A 16,610-nucleotide genomic window follows, 5' to 3' on the forward strand; every position below is an offset into this window, starting at 1 on the left:
TCCCTGCTTGTCGGTATCGCGGTTGCATCGTCCCCGGTCAAACCCACCTCGGCTTTCCCACGCATTAGCATCCTCGATATTATGTTTTTGGCTTCGCCCTTTTGATTGCATTTTTGTGTCATTCACTCTTTAGGTCCTTCTTCGGGGTTTTCTCTTCCTATTCTCTTCCTTCTCAACAGGAGTTCCGACAGCGTCGAATTTCCACTACTCTTTTCTACGGTTTCCGTTCACTTCTCGAAATCGCCTTTCGTTCCCACTCTCACCCCTTTTTCCCACTTGTACCGGCGCACTCGTTTGTTTTCCTTTCTGCGTACACGCCGAAGCCTTACTCCGACGACATAGGTAGGCATCAGTCGAGTACTATCGTCATCACAGACTGCCATCGATAATAGTAGCAGTGCAAAATAGCGACGTTCTCGTAGACTTCCGAAAAAAAAAAAAAAAAAAAAAAAAAAAAAGGCCGACTCGCCGACAAATTCAAATTAGTGACCGACCCTCGAGCATAACGCACACTCCCCCTAATTTGATACCGCATACAACCAAGCCAGCTAGATCTCGATATCTAAGAATTCGAACAGTCTTTCCCGTCAATACACCTTTCCAGTCCTATCTTGGGATTTATTCTCGCGTTCCATTCCTAGGCAAAGGACAATATCCGCACTTAAAACCTTGCCAACATCGGATTTTATCATTCGATCCCACACAAACAAACCAAAAAAAGTTCAAGGGGCGCAGATATATATATATTTAAAGGGTTGTAGGTTCCGAAGGCTTTTGAACAGGGCGACTCGTCCAACAGGTGTTTTGAGCAGGAATTGGTGATACCGTATGCATTCTTGCAATTCCCATTACCAGGTAGGTGCATATTGTTATTAAGTAGTCATTCTGATATTTGACCCCACCGCACTCTTCCAAATTACAATATTACCAACATCCCCACTCTTCTTATTCTTAATCTTCCTTCTCTTCTTTTTTTCTCTCGAAAGGTTTTCTCTTTCCCTTTATTTTTTTCTCTCTCTCTCTCCATTGCTACCTTCGGCATCGGCTGTTTTGAGACACCCCAACGTTACCACAAAACATCACAACCTCCTTCTCCGCATCAGCAAGCAATAACACTGCACTCCAGCTTCCACCGCCCTTCATCTTCATTGCCAAGAAAAAGCATCATCACATACGTACTTCCCATAACCTCACTGCATTATCCATCACCAATAATATCCTCCCGTTAGGGTCTAGTTTTTCCCATCGGCCTCAGCCTGTCATCTCGCTCGCGGCTTGACAGCTTATTCTTGCTTGGGCCGGGGTCTGTCCATTGCCTCGTTTGTTGCCTCTACAGGTGCCATATTGTGTCAATGAATCTGTAACTACGCGCCAGCCTTAAGATTTCGTAGCGGGTTTGGGCTTTCCCCTCTAGCTCGCTCCCTTTCTGGCTTCCAATCCCTTCCCTCCAACGGTGGTGGTGGTGGTGGTGGTCGCTAGAAAAACTGCATTTCCACAGCTCTTTCCTCCTCATAGCCTTCTTATTTCCTTGTAAGTCCAAGCTGTCCGGCCGCTAGTCTCCCATGACAGTGCATGCGCCGTTGAACCTGTGGAAGCTAGGAACAACGAACTCTCCTTGGAACCTATGATTTCGATATCGCCTTTCGCTATCAGAACACTAACTGGATCTAGTTTGACTAAGCTAGCTCTTTCCTCCTTCGAGCCCTCCCATTTTTGATATAGATATACACCGGAGGGGTTATATACATCGACATATATTTACTATCGTTTCACAGTATACCTTTTTTTCCTTCCGTACGTCGCCTTGAAGATTGAAATTGCTAAGGACCACCCGGAGTTATAATGGCAACCCTCGTCCAATCCACTACGACAAATAGCTTTCAACCCCATCCAGTCATCCCCTCTTCTGCCTCCCAATCACTTAACAACATGACTTTCAATACTCAACCTCATAACAATTTCCAACGGAATATGTCGTTTCCTCAAGCCCAGCCCGGTGGGAATGTAATAAACGGCTACCGTGGAATCTCTACGGCTCCTGTCGCTCCATATGCCTTCAAGTCGACTCCCAATCTGACGACGAACGATCCAAAATTCCAGCCAAACAAGCAGGAGGTACGAGCAAGCGCAGGTTTTGATAACCAACCGCGACAAAGACAGCCCAGCCCACATGCCAATACTGCTGTCCAACAAACGCCATCGAATGCGACCTTCAACCCACACCAACAGACACAAAGCAATGTAAGGCCAAATGCTACGGTGCATGGAGCCGGTTCTTCTCATCCACCGACGGTCCAGCCAGTAGCCGCACGGCCATCTGCAGATAGATACCGCCGGAATGCGAAGCGATCGGAAAGCTCTGGCCATGGTGGCGGGGACAGCTCGTCTCAGGTACCGGTGGATGCTACGTCCAACATGAGCATCTATAGCAATCCCGGGAAAGCTAGCAGCAGCCCAGCGCTACCTCTGTCGGTGTCGACCTCAGCATCTGCATTTGGTAGTCGAACCTATGCCGAGGCGGTAGCTGTGGGTGTGAAGCCAGTATATGCGACTGGGGGCCGAGCGTTTAGCAAGGACGACTCCCTGGCGCTGAAGCAAACCAATGCTCGCAGCAAGCTTCAGCAAAAGGAGTTGATGGATAGAAGGAGATCGATCGGTGCTTTTGATCTCAATACACAGGTCGGAAACTCCGCTGGCGGGTTACATAACGGCAATCCTTTCATGTTCAATCAACCGAATTTCTTTCAACCAACTCCACCAAGGTCTCCTGCTACGGAGAACTCATCTCCCGCTACATTCACCCCACCTGCGAACCCCTTCCATCGTAGAGAAAGCTCCGATAGTATCTCTTCTAAGAACTCTTCGAATGGATCACAAACCCAGAAAGTTAGTCATCTTCACCCTTTTTTTTTTTCGGTTTGAATTGTTACTGATGAGTTCGTGCAGGTAAAGCAGCAGCAGCAGCAGCAAATTACTAACTCACCCCCTACTGCAAAGCAGAATCCATCCAGTGATTCGACCTCAGGTTCTCGTGGTGCCCTAGACGCGAAAAAGAGATCTGCCAACCCGTCACCTCTCTCAAAGCCTGTGACGATGAGCCCCGATCCAAACACGCCGGAAGAGGCTAAAGAGCCAGAGCCAGAGATAACTCCGGTGCGGCCAAGGACGGGTGGCAGCGTTGCTGCAGACCGACTAGCTGCCTTGCAAGCCGAATCGCGTAAAGGGTTTAAGTCGAGGCTGCGCAGAGCTTTTTCGTTTGGAAGCGCCGCAGAACTCAAGCAGGCAGCTGCCTTGAGCGCGGAAGACCGACAGCGCCTAAGGCAGGAACGAGAAGATGCGGAGCAACTGAAGATAGCCGAGAGGCAAGAAGCCGGTGGACTAGGAAACTCAATTTATTCCAATAATCAAGGTGGTATCTTTTCCGGTTCCACAGATAATCTCTCGATTTCCTCCACCGCTTCTTCTGCATCTGTCATGTTGAGAAAGATGGGCAAGGGGATGAAGCGAGGATCTAGAAGCTTTGTCGGGCTTTTCAGGCCAAAATCCGTCGTTGGTGTTGAAGCGGCGTCAGGACCGGTTACCGTGTCTGCAACTGTAGAGCCAGCCACCGCCCAAGTGAGCATGGTTACTGTCGAGGCAGAGAGGGAGAGAGTCAATGTAAATGCAAGCCCCTTGGAACATACCGGAGGCGGAACTGGGTTCCCCAAGTTGGAACGCAATTCGCTAGATGCCGGAAGACAGGAGCCGGGCACATCTACCGAGGCTGCTTCGAGACGGAGCATAGTCGGTGGGGAAAAGGAACGAGCCGAAGTATTGGCAGCTGTTAAGAAGGGGATCCTTAAACAACCTGGTAGCTCATCTCCGGTGGTTAAGCCCACAACTAAGCTCCCTGTCGACTTGCAGCTTCCACAGATTCCCATGATCTCTTCGCAACCTACCACCCCAGATGTTCCCGATAGCAAGGAGGCAAACGAGGACTATTTTCCCACACCAAACACAGCTCCAAAGTACACGGTCCCAAAGAGTCCTTCTTCGAGTGCAATTTCCGCACCCGTCACGAATCAGGAAATCACTAAAGCAAAGGCCTCCGTATCCTTCAGCCAAAAGCTGACATTCTATGAAACGTGGACCAGTGGGGAATATGACCGACGAGGAGAAATCTCCACTTGCAACAAGTTAACACCTGCATTAGCTCAGCAAATTAAGGAAGAGCTCAATACATTCAAAATGGTAAGACATTCCCCTCGCCATTTTTTCTCTGCGCCTATCGAAGTTAACCTTCCGTCTATAGGAAATGGAGGTTCACGAGAGCTCTAGAGTCTATACTCACTTCTTTTAATGACCCATCCTATCAACTTACTAGCTTTACATTGGCACGGAATCGGCGCAACCAATTTTCAGGGCATCCTATTTTATGACCCTTTTAGTACCTCCAACTCAGGAAAGGTGATTCGAGATGTTTCATGACCAGCACACTACCGCTATACGTTTCTCAGCGACTCAGTTTTCTTCCTTCCACTCAATGCTCGCAGGCCCCTTTAGGCATTATTTTAGTATCATGTCCAGCATCTGCAAACTCTGCATAATTTTCTTACAGTGTACCCTCCAGTTTGCTCCAACAGAATGGAACCAGCCAGAACCGCTCTCTCGCTTCCCTCGCTTTCTAGGCTACCTCGACCCCAAGCCTAATATCGAACTGTACAGTTATTATCACTCCTTTTCCTTATACATTTTTCTTATCTCATAATCACATACTAAACTAAACTCCTTTTCTCCTATTCTTGTTTCTTTCTTTGTGTTCGCATTCTTCATACCGCGCTTTTAATCCATCGAATCTGGTTTCTTTTGTCATTGAGGGGAGTTTTTCTTTTAACTTTTTTTTTTTTTTTTTTTTCTGTTTCTTTTCTTTTCTTTTCTTTTCACACTGGACTGCTATAAAAAGATTTCCTTTTTCTTAATAATTTGATTTTTGTTTTAATCACTAGCATTCCGTCTCGCGCCCTATTGCATTAGCACTCCCTGCAGTCATTCTTGTTGGAATACGGGTAGAAACATGGACAGATATTTTTGTAATGATATATCTCCTTGATTTAATTCAAGAATCCTACATCGATCAATCAGAACTCTCAAGTCCACCCACTTATGTAAGACTTAATCTCGTGGCTAGCCGTAGCTATGCATGAATACTTTGTAATGCTCAAAATCCTCTTCGGTTTTTATAGATGTCTGACTTGAATATACAAACCTGCAATTGCGGCCTCAAAAATACGCCGGCACGCTAAAATCGTAATGCAATTGGGTAGGGCCTTTCCTTTTTAATTTTGTCATCCATCGCCTAGGATCATACTTAAGGCGAGATCCAGGGGATAGCTCTTTGCAGAGAGATGCATTGCTTAGCCAGAATAACAATTTTTTTAATGGGAATTTAATTCATTTGGAGAATGTTGCTCGCCATTGCACGCATAAATGTAATTCCGGATATCTTATATAGCTGGCCTCGAAGTCTAAATTCCGGACGGAAACACGTGCACGTCTTCACGACTAGAATACTAATGTGTGTAAGGCCTCTGAGCCAACAACAATTTTACGTCTTGCGTAGCTTTTTACCCAAAATCGATCTTAGAGTATACGACAACTGCTCATGGGAGGTAGATCTCGCTGCGCCGTAGAATCAAAGTCCTTGCAATCCGGGTAGATGCGGATACAATCCTCCATACTAACAGCAATAGGTATGTGATGAATGAGTAGTTTTTTTTTCTTTCTATTTTTACTTATACTATGTGCAAAATTCATACAACCAGTGTCCCACAAACGCTCTTGTATACTAACTCGCCTGGCAATACATCAATTCAATCGACCAAGGAAGGAAGACACCGCCAAAATCTACAAACGCCCGAAAAAGGGAAAGAAGGGAGGCGGCAGGGGGGTATAGAAATACCGAAGGCTACCAGCAGATATAAGGTGTAGCCGATAAAGGATAACTAGGAGAAACTACTCAGGAGTTAGGGTAAGATCGACAACGACTCGATAAGAAGTCGAACAAGCATTGCCTCAGCCAAACTACAATTATTTTGGCTTTGTGCTCAAAGGTATTGGCGGAGGAGGTGAACTAGGGGTTTCTAGGGCCTTGGGCTTTGGGGGCGGCGGCGGCTTTTTCTTCCCAGCTATGGAAGCAAATCCTAGAGAACTAGAGCCTCCTTGGGTGGTATTAGATACATCCGCGCTGTATGTCGAGCTGGCTTTCGAAAAACGGGAGGTTGCGTCCCCCCACCTAGATTGAGGTCCGTCTTTAGGGGTCCCATGCTCAACCAATTTGCTTCGGACGGGATCATCCACAAGCCCTGCTGCTTCCGCTTGTCGATAGCCTTTGACGACTTGATCCCCATGCCTTTGGCGGAAATTGTCTGCGGTTTTCGCTGCCGCTGCCGCATCTGAAAAGGACACACTCGTCGGGTCTTTCCGAGCTTGGGATATCGTTTTCAAGGCAGCTTGTTTCTGGGCCCAAGTTGTTCCGCTAGTAGGTGTCTCCGCTGAAGGAGCAGCTGAGGGAGATGCCGAAGAGGCCTTTAGCCCGGAAAACCGACCGGAAAGCTCACTGATAGAAGTGGTGGAAGCCTGAGACGTTCCACGGGAAGGTGGTGTGGGTACGCTTCGCGAGGGCGATTCGGTGCCTATGCACAGGTCAGGAACCGATACCCCTGCTTGACCAAGTCGCCTAGATGCTAAAAGAGTAGAAGAGGTGACATCCGGGAAACTGGGCGGTTTACCTTGCGTACTGAGAGAATTACTCGGTTGGCGACCTGGGAGAGGAGGCGGTTGACTTCGACTCGGAAGTGGAGGGGTAGGTCGACCGGACAGCGGAGGGGAAGGGCCTGACGTGGTTCCAAGCGACCTCTTGGGAGGCGCCGGGAGCCCTAAAGTGCTGAGGCCAGTTGTGTTCACTTGAAAACTTCGAGGCCGAGGTGTCTCTTCTTCCTGGGCCGGTGGTTCAGGGACAGTCGGTGCAGGTTCGCCACCAAGAACAGATCCTTGGGTCGGAGGCGGGAGTGGAGCTTTTGGATCCCGTTTAGGTGGTGCGCCAAAGGAATAAGGGTCTTTCAGAGAGGTGAGCGGCCGAGTGGTGACCATGGAAGGATCCTGAGATCCACTCTTTGTGCCGTGGCCTGTCCAATTTGCCTGCGCAGCTTGTCAGAAAATGGCTGGTATATATTACACACTGAACTACTTACTACTTGTTGCAGGCCCTTGAAATTCTTGAAGCGTTCGTTATCGCCAGATCTATGGCTCGAGCTCGAGGAGCTTGAGGATTTGTCCGGGTGCCATCCGCCTGGGCCATTTATTGATGTTAGACTAATCACCAGTAATACAGAGCGAAGAAGATAGGAGATAGCACCTTTAGCGATTGACTTGAGTGAGTTCATAGCTGTTGGCCTCTATGGAGGTGTTTGTTAGATAGATCGCGATGATGTTGCTGGTAATTGTCGCAGTTGTAAGTTGGGTTGGCGCTACGTTAGTCAAAGGTGCTTGTATACCCGGCTGTTGCGGGATTATGTAATCAACGCCACATCTAGCCACTGTCACACAGGGGCGGTACAGCCACAATCCACAATCCGGCAACGACATCGCAACACAACAACACAACAACACAACCCATTCAGGATGACAGCCTCATCAACGCATCTGATTTAACGTAATTCACCCAACTTAGCTCAGCAACCTATTGCTTCTTCCTTTCTCTCTCCCTTCTTCAACCAACTCTCTCCCGACGCGTCAAAACTCATCACTGGAACCTCCCATCACAACTATCCTAGATAAACATCTTACCCTCATCTACAACTCTCTCTTCCTTCCCCGCTCTCTTCAATCAAACTCCTCACTTTGCTTCGGATACTCTATACTTTTTAGGCACTCCGTACTTAACTTCGCCACTTCTCCCCTACTTCTCAACTATCCTTCTTTAAGCAAGACAGCCGAATCCAACACTTCGGCTTCTACCTTGATCCTTGCGTCGTGCGTCGCTAAATACGCACCTTCATCATATCCACCGTAAGAGTCAAAGCAACGACATATAAAATATATCCTGCCTCTTATGAATATCTGCTGACTTGAACCACCAACTAGAGCAAAATGGTCTCTGGAGCTAGTCTAGGGAATCGGAGCGATCCTCCTCCGGCAATGAAAAAGTCACATTTCATAAGAAGCCAACGAGAGCGGTGGTCTGATGACCTTCCATTTCCCATATCGGCGCCAACCGCACGTCCTGAAGATGCTGTTCTTCAACCTCATCCACTTAAGAAACGGCTTTGTTTAGCACCCAACGATCCCGTTTCTCTTGCATCGTCAATAAAGTCCTTCCCACAAACTTCTCGCCAAAACCCCACCAGTAAGATATCAAGAAATCCAGAGCACTCCTTCACACAGAACTAATTTTTGATTGTCATAGGGCGAATTCCGAGAGGATTTAACCATGGTAGGGCCTCAAATCATAATTCATCCTCGGCATCGGGTGGCGTTCAAGTGCCATCTAATGGCAATGCGATGACCAGGAAGCAAACTGCTGAAGACATTCTCACCCAGTTAGAGGAATCCTTTCAGAAGCGAGCTGGCCCGACCATCCCCCGGGCTCGCGCCGGAACTCATGTTCAGGAAATCACACCCCCTAGTTCTGATCGTAAGGAAGCTTCAGAACCTGACACAAAAAACCGCCGACTGGGAAAGCACTTCTGGTCATCTACTACTAAGGGCCCGCGGGCTGAAGAACCCATCCGTATGGGGCCTTACCTTCATGCAGGTGGCCCGTCAAACATGGATTCCAAATGCAAAAGCACAAATCAATTTGACTCGCGCGCCTACCGTCAAGCTATGAAACCACCCAGGATATTTACTTACTGTGAACAGTGCCGAGGGACAGTCCCAAATTGCCCTTTATGCGGACTATTGGAGATGGTAGGGGAACCCCCTGTACCGCGTCCAAGCGCGCAGGAAATGATCCGAAATAATCCACAGTACTACGCAAAGATATTCCAGTTCGACGACCTGATCAAACCCCCAGCTAAACCTAAACCAAAGAAAAGAAGGGAAGCCACACACCCAACGGACGCTCGGCTCTCCCTCTACCCTGACGGAAAGCTACCTGATTGGGATACCCCCACCGAAAAAGGCCCTGAATATACCTCTTGGGATCCAAATGAGACTCCGACACATGCATCTCTATGGGAAGAGCATATTGTGCCACCGGAACCGGTTTCTGACGTCCCCCAAACGAAGAAACCACTACTAGCCACACAGCGCCCGAGAGATAGAATATCGGAACTATTTTTACGCCAACGACCAGAAAGCAATACAGGTAAGCCTGTCTGCTTTAAATGTTGGAATTATGGACATGTTTCGAAATTTTGCCCGGAGGGCTACGCTACTGATACCGAAGAGCAAGAAATTCGCCGTGTCTTAAAACCCTTCCCCCTGATACCTACCTGGGAAGCAATCTTACGGGCTAGTGAAGTGGACCCCGTGACTGTTGAAGAAGCACTGCAGAGACAGGAACTTCGGGAGCTCAGGAATTTACCAAATAGCGAAACCCCCGAAGGGAAGCAAGACCCTATTACCAGTAGAGCCACACAATTACCAATAGAAGCCACTAGATACAAGAATGCTTCTGCATTAATGATAACCACAGGGTCTCAAATCGGGAATGAATTGATAAGAACTCCATCGGACTTTGATTCAGAGTCTGAAAGCCTCAATATTACAGAAGCCGACAAAGCCTCCGAATCGCCAACTGCTAGCTTTTCTTCGTTGAATATCCCTAGCAATTCGTTTTTTAAGCCGGATAATGCACGGTACAAACCAGTTGGCAAAGGGCTCAGGGAACGGAAGATGAAAAAAACATCACCGATTACAAATGTCCCAAACGAAATAATTTCGACCATTATTCGCATGGTGCTCGAAGGCGAAGATATTTCCACCGGAAAATCCATGCCCACTGTCTACGATGAAGAATCCTCGCTTCAGAACCGAAATCTCCAACTAGATTCCATCCGCAAGATTAATAATCGGTGGAGATCTCTATGTCAAGCGGAATTATATCGATCCGTCCCAATGACTTCTCTTCGAGCTTTAAGGCAGTTCGCTAAGTGCGTGGCTCAGTACCCTGAGTTATCGGTGCTTGTTAAAGAAGTCAAAATTTATATTCCTTTCCTGTCGGTTGATGGATGGACACCTTCAGGTATTCCACGAGCGGTTGATGAGAGATACACGACTTCTACGTCAGCCAATTGCCTGAGTTTGATAATTGCGGTCTGCCCAAACCTTTCACGCCTTAACGCTAGTTTCGCGGGCGTCTTGCAGTCCCTTTCGTATCTTACCAAAGCCCACAACGCAATTACCGATCTCTCCCTCGACGATTGGCTCCCAAGAAAGAGCGACTTTAAGAATTTGGGGAAATTTGTTAACCGTTTCCCTAATCTACAGCATCTCAAACTCGAAACCAGCCACGAGCGTCCAGTCGAATGGAAAAAACTGTTCATCGGTCCCGGAGATTTCCTGATACAGGGAGCTCTGCTCACGTCGATCGGTTTCAAGGATTTTCCCATACACGACGAATTCCTCGAAAAGGTTCTGCCAAATTTCCCGTCACTCCGAACTCTGCAAATTGAACGCTGCCCTGGTGTCTCCCAAAAAGGTTTGTTTCAATCAGGTAATTATAGGAGTTGGGGAGCGTTGACTGACTGTTTTTTTAATAATCATAATTATAACAATAATAAACAGGCCTAGCTAAAGCTATAATGAGCCTCAAAAACCCTCGTCTTGCTACTCTCGTTTTTACCGGATTAAAAGCGAAAACCAATGAATGCCACACCAGTGGCGACAACTCCCACTTATGCGAGGCAATCGCCTCCAAACTTGGATCGTGCCTCGTCAACCTGACACTTAGATATATTCCAGTTTGCGAAAAACTTGGATCTAGCGCCTCCAACTGGAGCCAACTTGAGAAATTAGTCATCGAAGGGACGGAATTTCAAGGATGTGGGTTGGATACGACCGAAGCCGATGTTCAAGAAGCCATGGCCGTTTCTGGTATAATCAACTTGCGAATTGACTCTTTTATCTTCTTTGGTAAGTCTCATTCTATCGAACACTAGCCCCATGGAAATTAATTGAAACTTTTTAGGTGAACGATGAGCTGGGTGTATTTTCTTCTTTCTCTCTTTCAGATTCTCCCCCTCACCTCGTACTTATTTCGTGAGCACCTCTACTTCCGCTGTTGTTCCGCTGGATCCGATTCACTGTGTATGCCCCTCCATACAACATTCCAACCATAACATTTCGATTCTATCCACATGCGCAGCGAACAGCAAATCGTTATCCCTGGTTTCATCTCTCACCGCATTCATCAAGCCCAACACTATTGCCCTTGGGTTTTATCCATCTTTCCCGTCTATTACCTGTTTCTTTCCTGTTGGTATATGCATAACAGCACATGCCTTTCAGTGTTTTGTATCTAGAGAATGAAAACCACTCCCCTAAATTTCGTTAGCCGTTTCTTTCCTCCAGCAGCCTGTTGGCATCTAGGCACGATTTTTATACAAAATGTTGTTGTGATTTATATGGTAATGTCTGGCCTGCGATTTCGTGGCACAGCGTGCGGTCGTGGCGAAATGTTCCGTCAACCCTATCCCTGCGCAACGGCTGTCTCGGTGCGGTTTAGCTTGTAACAACCATTCCTTCGATTCGAAATCCCCACGAGCCAACGAAAGTCGATGACAAACCGTGCATCAAATGTGCATTAGGCTTCGCGCAGGTACAGGCCACGAGCCAGAATCAAGGGAAGAATATCCCTTCTGAGCAGGTTATTATTCTGTTGGCGCTTGCCACGATAGACCCAGAGCTCTGGCTCTCTTCCTCCCTACCCTCTTCCTCTCTCTCTCTTTCGCAAGGGCACAGCAAAATTCGATTGCCCATCATGGAAGCTGTTCAACCTAAACGCCTTGGACTGGCTCTCAAAAAAACTATAGGATGGATGTCGGGAATAAATCTCCACAGCGCTTGGGCAAGGTCTACCAAGAAAGATGGCGCACTTATCTCGCTAACTTTGATAATAACTTAAGCAGATATTTCGACCACGAACTTCTCAAGCTCCATGCCCTTCCGGATAAATAATCAAAAGTCCATATTGGTTCGTCCATTGGCTCGATCCACGGAAGCCCAAGATGTTGGGCTTGTCAAAAAGCAAAAAGCACGGCTGATTCGGCATCAGCCGGATTGTTCTCGTCAAGGCCACACGGCGCTTAACCATCGACTGCTGTTGGCTGGAGGCACTGCTGATGTTCGCACTTGCTGGGAGGAACAATGCTCCATTGTCCACTTCCTCCTCCACCAATGCATTCATGCCCATGTCCATGCCCATGTCCCGCTTTTCCTGTCTCTCGCCGTAAGTGCTATGCCCAGAGGGCACTATCGTTTTCACCAAACCAACCGCTCAGCCAATGGCAACCTGCAGAGCTGGTGTGTCGACCATCAGTCCAAAGTCAGCTGTTCCATTCCTCCTTCTCTGCACCGTCCCTTCTCCCTCACCTCAAGCCCGGCTGTAATACTACAAGTACCCCAACAATCCCCATTGTATGCTTCAGACATTTTTCTTGTCTGGAGGGTGGATATTTTATTCTTTGGGATCCGATCTGACAGCCGGCTGCCATTCGATTCAATCGACCCGCAGCTGACGGCGCACTAGGTTTTGATTTCCTTCGTTTCACAAAACCAACCGCCGCCGCCCTTATCCCTCTCATCTCGTCAGCTACAAGGAAAGCTCCGAGGGCCCCTGATAGAACTATCAAGGGACATCGCATAGACCTCGTTCTCTAACTTTGTCGCTGGCCGACAGGTTCTGCATTTTCCGACGCAGAGTCCCAACACCCTGTTAGTCTTGTGGAACCCGCAGCAACACATCTCGACCGCTCCTCCCATGTGTCGGTGTCCCGATTCGACGTTTTCTGCTCCAGTCCGGTATAACTAATATAATAAAGTAAAATAAAATAAAATAAAAATAAACTCCGCTCAAGACGTCAAACGGAGTGTATTTCACAATGCGGCTGTTCCAGTACATCTTGTTTTTGTTTCTATCTCACCTAGGTAGGATGCATCTTGATCTTCAGCCTTGGTGTTATATACGTTGTACGCGAGCTAACTACGGTTGATTTATGATTAGTGAGGCTTGTGTGCTCGCAGGCCAATTACTGTGACCCAGCTGGAAAGTTTTGCGCCTCTGTTGTCATGCCGCTAACAACTGCTCGTGACGATAATGGTTATATGCTCATTAGAGTTACTGGTGCCGCGGCAAAAGGTTGGACAGCAATAGGAATCGGGAATAGGATGGCCGGCTCCTTAATGTTTATTATATATCCCGGAACCGCTAGTGCCAACGTCACAGTGTCCCCAAGGTTGTCCAGGTAAGGGTTTTCATGTTTCAATTTTCTTCATTAAAAATAATCTCGCTAATATACTCTATTCTCACTCTAGTGGACAAGTTGCGCCGCACTACTATCCTCAAACTGATGTTTCCATCTTGGAAGGATCCGGTATAGTAGACGGCCAAATGACCGCACTTTTTACATGTAATAACTGCAAAAGATGGGCCGGTGGGCACTTGGATATTACGAGTCAGACATCGACATGGATTTGGGCCCAAAACTCTGCTCAAGATCTTGAGAGTAGCTCTCTACAAGAAGATATCCAGCAACATGATGAAAACTCTTATGGCATTTTCACTCTCGACATGACGGTGGCTGTGGTCGATGACCCAAATCCACCGGCTCCAATACCGTTGGATCCTGAGGCCTCGGGTTCTCTATATACCGTTCCAAACAAGCTCGTCCAGAAGCGGAAGAACTACATTATAGCCCATGGTATGTCCTAACCTTGCAACCCGAGACTATTCTATCGACATAGTTGGCTAACTCATTTCATTTAGCGGTCGTCATGAGCGTCGCATTTGTCGTCCTGTTTCCCTTGGGTGGCATCATCATTCGCCTGCTTAGGCATACAATTCGACAGGCAGTTTATCTTCACATTACCCTGCAGGTACTTAGTTTTTCCTTGGCGATAGTGGGATTAGCTACTGGGGTAATGGCAAGCGCTACTCTCGAGTCGCACTTTCTATACTCGCATCAGTTTATCGGTGTCGTTGTTATGGTGCTACTGTTCCTTCAGGTCATCCTTGGAGCGTCTCACCATATGATGTTCAAAGTAAAGGGGAAGCGAACATGGCTTTCCTACGCTCACATCTGGCTAGGGAGGTCTGCTATCATTATGGGGATCGTCAACGGCGGCCTTGGTCTCCCACTTGCGAAGGCTAATCTACCACCAACGGCTATCTATTCCGGAGTTGCTGCTATCATATTCGCCGTCTATCTGTTGGGCTACGGTGCCATCAAACTTTGGGAACACAAGATGGGAATAGGCAAGAAAGATAAAGAAGAATCCAAGAGGCGACAGGTGGCAGCTGCACGGCATGCTGCAGATGGGTTCGATGGGTTCGAGCTCCAAGAGCCGGAGGACACGAAGCATTACGAACCTTTTATTTACGAAGTTCCTGGGGTTTTCACCATTCCTCCAGCACCTCCAGAACCTCCCCAGGAAGTATATATCGACCCTTATTACAAAGGCGAATACCCACCACAGACCTTTAGCCCACAACCAATGTACGCGACACCTCAATTGGACGAATCTCCGCAAATTATGGCACAGCCATATACGGGTGGAGATTCGCAGCATGACTTGGGAATCTTCCACGACGTCAAACTCAAGCATTGAGTTGGCCAACTCCATCTCCCTCTTTATATCTTAACTTTATCCGTTTACATTACCTACCTATTCGATTATATCTTCAACGACGTTCCTTTTTTCAACACTTTCATCACCTACGGTCGAACTATTTAATCGACCGCATTTTCGTCTTAACTTAGCCGGCGTTTCATTGGGGTATTTTTATAATCACGTTAATACAATCGGCTTGGCGTTTGGGATTCCTTTGTTATAATTTCTCTCCTATCTAGCTACCAGATTCCCTTGGAGAATACGGGTTTCATGACGAGTGCTAGACACAACAACAACTGAAATGTTCGTTCCAATTTATTTGTTCGAGTGCGAGGTTTGTTACGCGGAAATCACCGTTATTTCTATTGTATATACATAAGTACTCTAACTGCCCGATAGCTCAATAATTAATTATATTACCTATACCTATACCTTCAATAACTCTTAAGTTCAATTCTTTAGACTCGCCACTGTCTTAGCCGCTGCGGATATTAGCTAAACAGTAATCCAACCAAGATAAACATGGATTCAGCGCTTGAAAGGGGAAAAACACTATACTGCCAGTGGATTTAGGAACGAACATAGACCTAAGCCCTATATCGGGCTCTAGAGAAAACCGTAGCCGTAGCAATAATTGCGATAATGGTTCCAATGAAATAAACCGACAGGTCATCCGAAACGACAGTTTGGCGTTCGGTGGCATCTTGTCGGTTGGCGAAAAAAATGTATATTATTACGAAAAATATTCCGATAGTAGGAAGCCTGCTTAAGAGACGATACAAGAACCACCGAGTCCGCCTGTAGATAACCTAGTATTCAATCATTAACAGATTCGTGGGCCAATATTTCCTCGCGAAAGGACGCTGAAAGTGGGCGAAGCAATTGTGGACAAGGATTGTTACATACCAACTACGCTGCTGCATAGACCAAATCCAAACCGTAACAAGCTTCAACCGCTCACGGACACTGGTAGAAACCAAAACCAAGTATTTTTCTCTCTCATTGACAGGGAGTAACGTGGCGACCCAGAAAGGGAAGATGGCCGGGTCCTGTGGAGGTTGTCCGTAGGTGTTAAGAATTCTGTCCGCAAACCAACCAGTCGAGCTATTTCGCATAGAATTCACGAATTCAAGCCCTTGTTGATGTAGTTCTTGGGTTGATAGATGAGATAAACTAGCGAGAGTTATGGCGTCCCCGGGGGTTACATGGAGCATCCGTTCTGTTGCCTCCATATTTTCTTCGTCTGCGTATGCTATATCTTCAATTCTTTCTACCTTAGCCATGGGATAACCGTCCTGCCATGTGTATGACATGATCTTAAATCTATATGTCCCAATAGTTTCTACTAGGCTCCGGCCATCCGGAAACATTTGTAAATTGGTCACATAGAGCATCGTGCCATATCTAGTGAATGGTGCATCGAAATCTCCATCCGCCGATGGTATAGAACCCCGTCGATGAGAAACCATACCAAAAGACCTGCTCCCGTTGTTAATGACCTTCCAGAGCATCAGCCGGTATCGAGGTTCAAATATATGTAAGAACATTGGTACCCGGGGAAATGTCATGGCGCAAGCGAAGATCGGGACAGAATGTATTTCATTTTGGGCATCTTCTGCGGCTTGTTCGTCTCTGGCTGCTACATCTTCGGGAAATAAATTCGATAGCAGTATTCTCAAACGTCGGCTGGCTTTCTCTTCCACCACGGTTTGATAAGGAGAGAGCGATCTACGACAGAATGGACACAAATTTGAATGGTCTCTAACCTGTCTGAGACAGCCCTCGCAGAAAGTATGGCC

At 47.3% G+C, this 16,610-nt stretch overlaps 6 protein-coding genes across 6 annotated transcripts; 4 read left to right on the forward strand and 2 right to left on the reverse strand.

Annotated features, from left to right (window-relative positions):
* Positions 1-1,842: 1,842 nt before the first annotated feature.
* On the forward strand, positions 1,843-4,339 carry DFL_001784 (uncharacterized protein; the record flags this gene model as incomplete). Its single annotated transcript, XM_067630459.1, has 3 exons — positions 1,843-2,886; positions 2,947-4,230; positions 4,292-4,339. The coding sequence occupies 3 exons, from the start codon at positions 1,843-1,845 to the stop codon at positions 4,337-4,339; spliced, it is 2,376 nt and encodes a 791-aa protein (XP_067493101.1).
* Positions 4,340-6,066: 1,727 nt separating this feature from the next.
* On the reverse strand, positions 6,067-7,421 carry DFL_001785 (uncharacterized protein; the record flags this gene model as incomplete). Its single annotated transcript, XM_067630460.1, has 4 exons — positions 6,067-6,671; positions 6,768-7,176; positions 7,230-7,327; positions 7,394-7,421. The coding sequence occupies 4 exons, from the start codon at positions 7,419-7,421 to the stop codon at positions 6,067-6,069; spliced, it is 1,140 nt and encodes a 379-aa protein (XP_067493102.1).
* A 706-nt stretch (positions 7,422-8,127) lies between these two features.
* DFL_001786 (uncharacterized protein) lies at positions 8,128-11,181 on the forward strand (the record flags this gene model as incomplete). The annotated part of the gene is made up of 5 exons (XM_067630461.1): positions 8,128-8,383; positions 8,444-9,346; positions 9,434-10,681; positions 10,768-11,115; positions 11,171-11,181. 5 exons carry the CDS (start codon positions 8,128-8,130, stop codon positions 11,179-11,181), a joined length of 2,766 nt encoding a protein of 921 aa, XP_067493103.1.
* A 1,167-nt stretch (positions 11,182-12,348) lies between these two features.
* Positions 12,349-12,861, forward strand: DFL_001787 (uncharacterized protein; the record flags this gene model as incomplete). Its single annotated transcript, XM_067630462.1, has 2 exons — positions 12,349-12,430; positions 12,731-12,861. The coding sequence occupies 2 exons, from the start codon at positions 12,349-12,351 to the stop codon at positions 12,859-12,861; spliced, it is 213 nt and encodes a 70-aa protein (XP_067493104.1).
* Positions 12,862-13,082: 221 nt separating this feature from the next.
* Positions 13,083-14,808, forward strand: DFL_001788 (uncharacterized protein; the record flags this gene model as incomplete). Its single annotated transcript, XM_067630463.1, has 4 exons — positions 13,083-13,128; positions 13,205-13,445; positions 13,516-13,901; positions 13,967-14,808. The coding sequence occupies 4 exons, from the start codon at positions 13,083-13,085 to the stop codon at positions 14,806-14,808; spliced, it is 1,515 nt and encodes a 504-aa protein (XP_067493105.1).
* Positions 14,809-15,577: 769 nt separating this feature from the next.
* DFL_001789 (uncharacterized protein) lies at positions 15,578-16,043 on the reverse strand (the record flags this gene model as incomplete). The annotated part of the gene is made up of 2 exons (XM_067630464.1): positions 15,578-15,620; positions 15,718-16,043. The coding sequence occupies 2 exons, from the start codon at positions 16,041-16,043 to the stop codon at positions 15,578-15,580; spliced, it is 369 nt and encodes a 122-aa protein (XP_067493106.1).
* Positions 16,044-16,610: the final 567 nt, after the last annotated feature.

Source organism: Arthrobotrys flagrans, assembly GCF_004000055.1.
Source record: "Arthrobotrys flagrans strain CBS H-5679 chromosome Unknown unitig_3, whole genome shotgun sequence".
In the NCBI taxonomy this organism is placed as follows: Eukaryota; Fungi; Ascomycota; class Orbiliomycetes; order Orbiliales; family Orbiliaceae; genus Arthrobotrys; species Arthrobotrys flagrans.